The sequence below is a fragment of the Scylla paramamosain genome, chromosome 45 (genome assembly GCF_035594125.1).
Source record: "Scylla paramamosain isolate STU-SP2022 chromosome 45, ASM3559412v1, whole genome shotgun sequence".
In the NCBI taxonomy this organism is placed as follows: domain Eukaryota; kingdom Metazoa; phylum Arthropoda; class Malacostraca; order Decapoda; family Portunidae; genus Scylla; species Scylla paramamosain.
Window position 1 is genome coordinate 2,192,501 of NC_087195.1, and position 10,000 is coordinate 2,202,500.

The 10,000-nt window shown below is 36.0% G+C and overlaps 2 protein-coding genes across 2 annotated transcripts in view; one reads left to right on the forward strand and one right to left on the reverse strand.

Moving 5' to 3' along the window:
* The window catches only part of LOC135094285 (sterile alpha motif domain-containing protein 1-like), a 69,755-nt gene that overhangs the window by 45,149 nt on the left and 14,606 nt on the right, over positions 1-10,000 (forward strand). The window lies entirely within an intron of this gene.
* Positions 2,759-10,000, reverse strand: part of LOC135094527 (cuticle protein 19-like) — a 7,835-nt gene continuing 593 nt past the window's right edge. The window contains exons 2-4 of the mRNA XM_063994701.1: positions 8,092-8,241; positions 7,143-7,322; positions 2,759-3,939 (exon numbers count right to left, since the gene is read on the reverse strand). Coding sequence (XP_063850771.1) covers positions 3,910-3,939; positions 7,143-7,322; positions 8,092-8,241 — 360 coding nt within the window. The 3' untranslated portion in view covers positions 2,759-3,909. The remainder of the gene's footprint in view (positions 3,940-7,142; positions 7,323-8,091; positions 8,242-10,000) is intronic.

Consider the following 10,000-nt stretch of genomic DNA (forward strand, 5'->3'; position numbering starts at 1 on the left):
TGCTGCTGTTGTTGTTGTTCTTATTGTTATCATTATTATTATTATTATTATTATTATTATTATTATTATTATTATTGTTATTATTATTATTATTAATGTTATTTTGTTGCAGTAGTAGTTGTTGTTGTTGTTGTTGATGATGTTCCTGCTGTTGTTGCTGTTGTTGTTGATGTTATTGTTGTTCCTCTTCTTCCTCTTCTTCATTTCGACCCTTTCTCTTTCGCTCACCACCACCACCATCATAAGCAGAAGAAAAGAGAATGACAAAAAAAAAAAAAAAGAAAGAAAGAAAATAGAGAGGAAGAAATAAATGAAAAAAACAAAAACAAAATGACAATTAAACGAAGTGAATGTTGTTTTCCTGCTTGCTAGTGATTTTATTTCCTTTTATTGCTTGTTTATGATGCTTTCTCCAAGTGTGTGTGTGTGTGTGTGTGTGTGTGTGTGTGTGTGTGTGTGTTTTGATTGCTGTCTATTTGTTATCTTATTTATTTTTTTTATTTTTTTTTATTATCATCATTAATGTGCCTCTCCTCCTCCTCCTCCTCCTCCTCCTCCTCCCTCCTCCTCCTCCTCCTCCTCTTCTGTACCCAGCTCACGTAACAGCTAAAATATTATATGCTAAATTAAATCAAACTTTTTCATCTAACTAAAAAAAAAAGTAAAGTAACACATTTTTCTCTCTCTTTTTCTCACTTTTTTTATTTATTTATTTTTATTTTTTTTTCGCTGGAACAGAGTACGACATGTTTTCGTTCACAAGGTTCACGAAACATTATGAAAAAAAAAGTCTGTATTGTATTTTAAGTGTAGTGTGGAGAGTGACAGACAGACAGACAGACAGGCAGGCAGGCAGACAGGCAGCCACACACACACACACACACACACACACACACACACACACACACACACACACACACACACATTCATTCACAGGACTTCTCTTTCATTGATATTATTATTATTATTATTATTATTATTATTATTATTATTATTATTATTATTATTATTATTATTACTATTGTCAATATTGTTCTTATTTCTACTGTTGATTTTATTGTTATTGTTATTATCACGATTTAAGAACTTCAATTTTACTAATAGTTTTCGTACAGTAGTAGTAGTAGTAGTAGTAGTAGTAGTAGTAGTAGTAGTAGTAGTAGTTGTTGTTGTTGTTGTTGTAGTAGTAGTAGTAGGTAGTTGAGTTATTGTAAGAGTAAGAGAGTGGAGAAAAATAGTAATAATAGTAGTAGTAGTAGTAGTAGTAGTAGTAGTAGTATAAAAAAATACAACAATTTCAGGTCCTTAATAAGTTGTTTGATTAAGGAAGTGGAAGAGTAGTAGTAGTAGTAGTAGTAGTAGTAGCAGCAGCAGCAGCAGCAGTAGCAGGCAAATTAGCACCAGGACTGATGCACAAAGTCATTCCAGCAACAGTGAAATAAGCGTCACAGTTCAATAAGATTTCCAGATTTCCAGAGTTTTCCTTTTTTCCAGTCTTTTTTCCTGAGTCCGAGGCGCTGGAACCTTTTAGTGGATTATAATATATTTACATTAATACTCCACGCGTCACTTTTCCCGCCCCTGGAAAGAGTCGCCCTGCCTGGAATCTGACTTACTTTTCTCGTTTTATTATTATTGTTATGCCTTCCAGTTATAATTCGTGGTGGTTTTTGGAATATGGAAGGACTTTTTGGCTTCTTTTCATGTGTAATTAGAAGGATTGATTCTTAAGTTAATTTTTTGAGGGAGTGTAGGGGAAGTTTGATTTTTTGCTTCGTTTTCTTTTTCTTTTTCTTTTTTTTTTTTTTTTTTTTTTTTTTGTTCTTATAATAATTCGTGGTATTTCTTTTCATTGTTTTTTTTTTTTTTTTTTGGCTTGTTTCATGTGTAATTGGAAAGACTGATTCGTTAAGTTAATTTAGAAGGTGAATGTAGGGAAAATCTTACTTCATTTCTTCGTTTTCCTTTGTTTTTTTTTTTTTCCTTCTTTTCTTTCCAGTAATAATTCGTCGTGTCTTTTTTCTTTTTTTTTTTAATATGGAAGTGCCAGAAATATATTGATTTACAACAGGATGGGTATTATTATCAATTCAAGTTTAATAACCCACCTTAAATATACGGTTATCTAGCAAGGGTTCGGGGTTGAGCAGGATCCGAACCCGTAGACCGGAAGCCCACTCCAAGAATTCATAGCCACACAAGTACAGTCGCTCCTCTCGCTGTGTTTTCCTCTTACCCTTACTCTTAAGTCCGCTGATCAGACAACTAATAAACTGCTAGACCAAGAGGTTTAATGTTGAGAGAAAAGTCCAAAACATGGTAAAATTTTCATGTGGCGTTACGTGACATTTGACGGCGAGTGTACAAGCAAGGAACACGCCTCCATTGATCCGTCACTCGCTTCCACTCAGCTTACTACCCCAGGCGTACATTCCAGCTAAGTACTAATGCGTCTCAGGCTGTGTTTTACTTGATATTTGGCTCCATCAAAGGTCCGCTCTCTGGCAAAGTAAATTCCATTATACGAGTATAATCTGGTTTTAGTCTCTATAGCTACTTATCATATGTAATTTTTTTAGTTTTTTTTTTTTTTTTTTTTTTTTTTACATATGAAGTTAGAAGAGAGTGAATATATGAACATTCTACTTTTGTTTTTTCCATTTTTTCTTTTTTTTTCACACTTCAGTTATAATCGTAATAGTTTATGGAAATATGAATGTAATTTACTGAAGAGGAGAGGAATGAAATAGCTCGATAATTCATACATATATATATATTTTTTTCCCCTCGCATCTGTATATTATAATTCATTACATAAATATCACGTTTTCGTATATATATGTATGCATGAATGGATGAATGAATAGATACATACATAACTACATCTTCTATAACTCACTTCATACACATACAAAAACACAAACCAATTTACAAACATACAATATTCAACCCCACGTATACTTTTCAAACAGTGCACTTATGAATCAAACCATCGTTCGGACAGTTAACAACTCCACACCTGAATGGCCAGCACCTTCACCCCATACATAATACATAATACACAAAGGCAAGTATAGAGTATTTAAAAGCACATGCATACAATATTCACCTGCTGCGTGTATTTTTTTTACAGCATAAGTATAATTTTGAAGCGTTAGTCAGCGTATTGGCGATAAAAAGGTACATTTATTAATATTTCTCCGTGATGAAGTGCCGTGCCATATTCCCCAATCTTTATATTTGTTTGTTTGTTTATCTGTCTGTTTGTGTGTTTGTTTTAGCTGTACACGATAAATAGCTGTGTGTGTGTGTGCGTGTGTGTGTGTGTGTGTGTGTAGTGGTCCTTGGTTTCAGATGTGACAGGCAGACATACGGACAAATTGACAGACAGATAGACAGACAGACAGACAGACAGACAGACAGACAGAAAGGTAGGCAGAAAAACAGATAGACGAACACACACGCAGATAAAAAGATAGGTAAATAAGCAGTTAGACAGACAGGCAGACAGACACATAGACAGACAGACATATATACAGACAGACAGACAGACAGAGAAAAAGGAGGAAAAAGGAGAACAGAGACAAACAGATAAGAAAAAGACAGGCAAATAGACAGAGGAGGAGACAGACAGACAAACAGACAGACAGAAAAGAGACAGACAGACAGACAGACAGACAGACAGACAGACAGAAAGATATATAAACCACGCATTATTCTTTTTTCTTTCTATTTTTTTGTTTATTTTTAACCCTCGACCAATAATAATAATAATAATAATAATAATAATAATAATAATAATAATAATAATAATAAACAAAAGCTTCCCCTAAATTCCAAGTACCTTAATTACCTTGTCCAGTGACCAGGTGAGGGAGGGAACACACCTGTCATGCCCCACACAGGTGACTAGTGCAGGTGGCCGCCCTCGTAGGACACCTGTGCAAGGAAGATAAGGTTCAGTTAGAGAGAGAGAGAGAGGGGGGGGGGATCGACTGACGGTTTTTCCATAGTTTTATTTTTGTTTTTCTTTCATTCTTTATTTATTTAGTTGAGAGAGAGAGTGTCTATTTTTCTTTATTTTTCTTTTCTTTCCTTTCCTTCTTTTTTCTTATTCATTTATCCTGCTTATTTATTCATCTTTTTCATTACTTGTTTATTTATTCGCATATTTATCTCATTACTTATCCATTTACTCATTCATTTACTTATCTATTTACTTCATTTATTTATTCATTTATTTGTTTACTTAACTCGCTAGCTTGACAAGAGGCTGAGCACAGAGGCGCAGCACAAATACGGGAACAGAATTACACACTAATTATCAACAAGCTGGACCAACTAGAGAGAGAGGGAGAGGGAGAGTTGTGTGGGAGAGTGAGGGAGTGTAGACCTTTGATCCGCAAGGGGAATAAATAAAGATTAATACAGATACAAATGATTCTCTCTCTCTCTCTCCCTCTCTCTCTCTCTGGCAGTACATACATACATACACATAAATACATACATACATACATACATACACAAAAAATAAATAAATCGAATGAATAAAACGTTCGTACTGGATTGAGTAAATTAAAAAAATAAATGAGAAAAAAAAATAAACTAGATGGGGGAAAGGATTGAAATATAGCAAAATTTGAAATAAAGTTAGTAATATTTTCAGTGTTTATCTTCAATTATTATTCTTTTTTATTTATTTATTTCATTTCATTCTATCTCCATCGTTTACTGTATTGTTATTTTCATCATTTCTTTTTTTTCCATTTTTTTTTTTTTTCATTCCAGTACGTAACATCGCAAAATTTAAAAAAATAAATAAATAAAATAAAAAATACACATAAATAATTGTAAAAAAAAACATCACAAAAGTACAAAATCATACAATACAAAAAAAAAAAAAAACACAACTGTATTATTTCTGTCACTTTTTTTTTTTGTAGTAAGTTCATGCGTTTGTTTGTATTCACATTTATACTTTATTTGTAATTCTTCTCCCTCTTTGTAGAATGTAAAAATATATTGAAAAACGTGTGTCAGAGAGAGAGAGAGGGAGGGAGAGAGAGAGAGAGAGAGAGAGAGAATAGGAAATATAAAGACAATTTGAAAGAACAACAATGAAAATAAGAACCAACTAAAAAAAATTAAAAAAGGAGGAAGGATGCAGAAAGAGAGAGAGAGAGAGAGAGAGAGAGAGAGAGAGAGAGAGAGAGAGAGCAGCGTCTATCTCACTCGCATTTCCTGCAAGCCAACTTTCTAATGCCAAACCTTCTTTTTACGATAAGTTTCCGGTTTCTTTTTTATTGTCACATTATTTTTGAACAAGTTTGCTGTTTTTCTCCCTTTTTTCCTTTTTTTTTTTTTATACAAATTCACCGTGTTGCAGAATACTTACTAATTGGGCTCCACTCTCTCTCTCTCTCTCTCACTCTCTCACTCATTCATACATATTCTTACTCATTCACTCACACACTTTCATTCACTCACTCACTCACTCACTCGCTCTCACTCACTTAACAAGGAAACGCTGCCAGGTAAATAGGTAAACACACACAGGTAAGCACACAGGTAAATATGATTGGCTGGTATCGTGACAGGTAAACAGAGATGAGGAAAGAAAATAAGATGAGTAAACAAAAGAGATCAGGTGCTTTTGGATTCGTTTTTTTTTTTTTTTGGGGGGGGGAGATGGGGGAGTAGGTGGTTATTTATTTATTTATTTATTTATTTGTTTATTTGTTTTTTTTTTATTGGGGAAAGCGTGGGGGTGGTGAGGGTAAAGGGGGGACTGGACGGGGTTTGTGTGTGTGTTTTGTGCGTTTGTGTTTTGAATTCTTTGTTTTTTTTTTTTTTTGTTTTTGTTTTTTTTTTTTGGTTCGAGGGTGTGTGTGTGTGTGTGTGTGTGTGTGTGTGTGTGTGTGTACAGAGGAGTGGAAAGCATTGACAAGAAAAATCGTTCAAAACATTCAGGAATATTTCATTGATGTATACTGCGTGTTGACTTCTCTTTTTTTTCCTTTTTTTTTCTTTTTTTTTCCTTTTTTCCTAGCTTGTGGTTTGGCAGTGGAAGGATATTTTTCTCTTTAAACTTTTTTGATGTATTTATTTTCAAGGACTTAAACCCAGCCAGCCACCCACCAGCCCCGCCCCTCTCCGCCCCTCCCCGCCCCTGTCCGCCCCGCCCCTCCGCCTCGCTCGCCTCGCCTCCTTTGTGAATAATAAAATAACACGCATTTTCTCTTGCTACTTTCAAAGACACTCCAAAGAAAAGTCTGAATTACGTTAGTTTGAACTTTTTTTCTCTCTCTCTCTCTCCCGTGACTCGCCCCGGGAAGTTAAGATTCCACAAACATGATCATTATTTTGTAAACTTTGGGTGCTGGTAATGAGATGATATGAGACTCCAAAATACTGGCTTATTATAATCTTTAACCTGTACAAAGGAAGGAATAGATCAATGTACAGGTTAGTTTTCGTTTTTGCCTTACATTGTAGTTACTTTTCCCCGTGTTTTTGTTTTTGTTTTTCTGTTTTTTTTTTTTTTTTTTTTTTTTTTTCACTTGAGTTTTAACAAGATTTACCTAAAGCCGTATGAATTTATGGGAGTTTTGGTGAATTACTCCTTAAAATACCCTTTGAATTTCACCTTTACCTGCCTAATACCATTTTTCACCTGCCTGATTAGGTACCTGGTTACCTGTGAATATAAGTTTTAAAGACAAAGAACAAAACAATTACCTGAAACTGTGCGAATTAATGTTTTTTTTTTCTATTACTCCCTTAAATATGCTTTGAATCACCTTTACTCCCTTATCTATCTGTCTCACCTGTCCACCAATCCACTTACCCATCTATCCACCTTTTAATTCACCTATCCACTTATCCACTATCATCTACTGGTCAATCTATCTCTATGTCTTACCTGAAATCCACCTTTCATCCACCGTTTACCCATCTATCCACTTAAGATCTTACTGTTATCCACATATCCAACTTTTGTATCCACCTGTTAACCATATTTTATCTACCTATCTATCTATCTCACCTATCCATCTATCCACATACCACCTATCACCTGTTATCCATCTTTTCAATCACCTATCCACCTTTCATCCACTTCTTATCCACTTATCACACCTCACCTGAGCTTGAAATCCGTGGACGTGGTCTGCTGTGTAGCGCACCACCTGGCGGCGACCATCTGGCAGCAGCACGTAGTAAACACCGCTCACAACGTTACCGTCTGAATTTTGCGTGTGGCCGAAGTCAGTGCCAGTGTGTGGATCCGTCACCCCGTAGCCAAAGTCATAGGGGATGGCCGCCTGTTCGGATGCGGGAAAGGAAAATGGGGGATGGTGTTAGGAGAGTGAAAAACGAGTGAAAGAAAAGAAAATTATGATTGTGAAAATGATTTGTGGGGGGGAAAACACAAGCTAGAGTGAAAAAAAATGTGGAAACGAATGAAAAATTGGCGTATGAACAAAATTAATGAAATGGAGTGAAGGAAAAAAGCGAAAACTATAGAAAAAAAGTAGCGAAGATGACTACTGGGGAAAAGAAACAAAAGCTAGAGAGGAAAAAAAATGTGAAAAATTAAAAATTAACATAGGCATGAAAAATAATGAAATAAGCGAAATATAGAAAATAAAAGGATAAAATCGAATAAGGGAAAGAAAAGAAAACGAAGAAAACTGTTAAAAAACGTTAATATAAGAAAAGAAATAAAAGAAAAAGGAAAAGAGGTAGTGAAAAACATAGATATAAATAAGAAAGGGAATAAGTAAAAAGTAGAAAAGAAAGAAGAAAAAGACGTAATAAAAGAAAATGGGAATTGGGATGGAAAGGATGGAGGTAAATAGGTGGAAGAGAGAGAGAGAGAGAGAGAGAGAGAGAGAGAGAGAGAGAGAGAGAGAGAGAGAGAGAGAAACAAACAGACAGACGAACACACAAACAAACAAAAAGAAAACACATGAATCAGTCACACACACACACACACACACTCACACACACACACACACACTCACACGGGAATCGAACCCAGACACAAGAGATCTCCAGACAAGAATTTAACCAAAGAGCCACAATACTTACATGGTGCACGGCGGGGACCAGGTGTCCGTGTCCGTGTCCGTGTCCGTGGCCGTGTCCGTGTCCGAATCCGTGTCCGTGGGATAGGAAAGGTACTGTATCACCTTCTACCACATTCACCACAGCCACCACCACCACCACCACCAAAGCGATCTGGGATGAAGGAGGGGAGGGGGGGGTTAGAGAGAGAGAGAGAGAGAGAGAGAGAGTAGAAATGAAAAGATAAAGAAAAAGTAGGAAAATAATAATAAAAGGAAGATGTAAATATAGAGAATATTATAAAAAGGGAGAGAGAGAGAGAGAGAGAGAGAGAGAGAGAGAGAGAGAGAGAGAGAGTGGCGTGATGGAATTCAGAAAAGCATGAAGCGTTAAGAGAGAGAGAGAGAGAGAGAGAGAGAGAGAGAGAGAGTCACGGTTCTCTTACTCTCAGCTCTTACATCTACTCTCCCTTCGTGACTGAGTGAACCGTTTGATGACTCCAGACCTTGAATTAGTGGTAGTAGTAGTAGTAGTAGTAGTAGTAGTAGTAGTGGTGGTGGTGGTGGTGGTGGTAGTAGTAGTAGTAGGAGGAGGAAAATAAGTCTAAAATCGGGTAAATAATAATAATAGCAGTAATAGTAGTAGTAGTAGTAGTAGTAGTAGTAGTAGTAGTAGTAGTAGTAGTAGGAAACAACAACAAGAAACAAAAAAAAGAAAAAAATATTAAAGAACCCTCTTGAAAAAAAAGATAAAAATTTAAGACAGTCCCCCTAAAAAAAAGAAAGAAAGCGAAAATGTAAGTGAAACCTTATCCCATTTTCTTTCACCCCAGCCATTACTTCACTAGGGAGGAGCACTTTACGTTTTCTTCACGCCTGTGCCTCCCTCCCTCGCTTCGCCTTTGAGTGTATATATATTAAGTGTCATTTCCTCCATTATCTTTATTAATATTCCTTTGAGCAACACGAAGCGAGACTTTATTAATGTACCCACAGTTTGTTTTCCGTCATAAAAAAAAATAAGACACGATTGAAAAAATTTAATATTCCTCAGTGTTATTTATTCCTCCCGGAGTCAAATTATAATAGTGAGCGCTCGCAGTTTATTGACTCCTCGTTTTCTGTTGAGAATTTAATGGGTATCTAGTATGCATTATTGCCTCAGGTGTGTTAGCTTATAGTGACGGCAGGTGTCTTGATTGGCGCTCAGGTGTGTTTGTGTTCACCTGTGGCTCAGCAACTCAACATTTCCCTTCGTCTTTTTCTCCTCGTTTGTTTATCACGAATAACAAAATTTACGTTAGTTAGGAGTAAGTTCAAATAAGCAAAGATTGTTGACTATAAATGCACGTCTATTGTACTGGAAAATGATTGTAAAAGTTATGCATAAATAATTTTTTTTTTTTTAAGTTTGTATCCCGAGGCGAAGGAAAGAAAAATCACTAATGGAAGGAAAGGGAAAAATAGACGGCCAGAATAAAAAGTCATGCGGAATAAAAGGGAAAAAAAAGAAATGTGAGGATAACAAAAACTAAATGGGAAAAAAAATATGAAAAAAAAGTAAAGTACAAAAGGAAAACCAGAAAAATAAGCAACATGAAAGAGGAAATAACGAAACCAAAACAAGAAGCGAAGGGAAAAAGGGAAAAATAACATGGAAAACAAAAATATTAAAAGGAGACACAGATAGAAGAATCTCCTCCACATCTGTCCACCACACCTGTCCACCACACCTGTCCCACCACTACACCTCTCCCCCTTCCTACCTGTCCTCCCCTACATCCATCCCTCCCACTTACCTTCCCAACCTGTTCCCTTCCACATCACCCCCAACACCTCTCCACCCCCCACCTCTCCTTCCCCCCTCACCTGTGTCCCTGTGACCTTGAAAGATGACTACTGATTACTCACGTTGGCAATGGCGTGATTGGTAG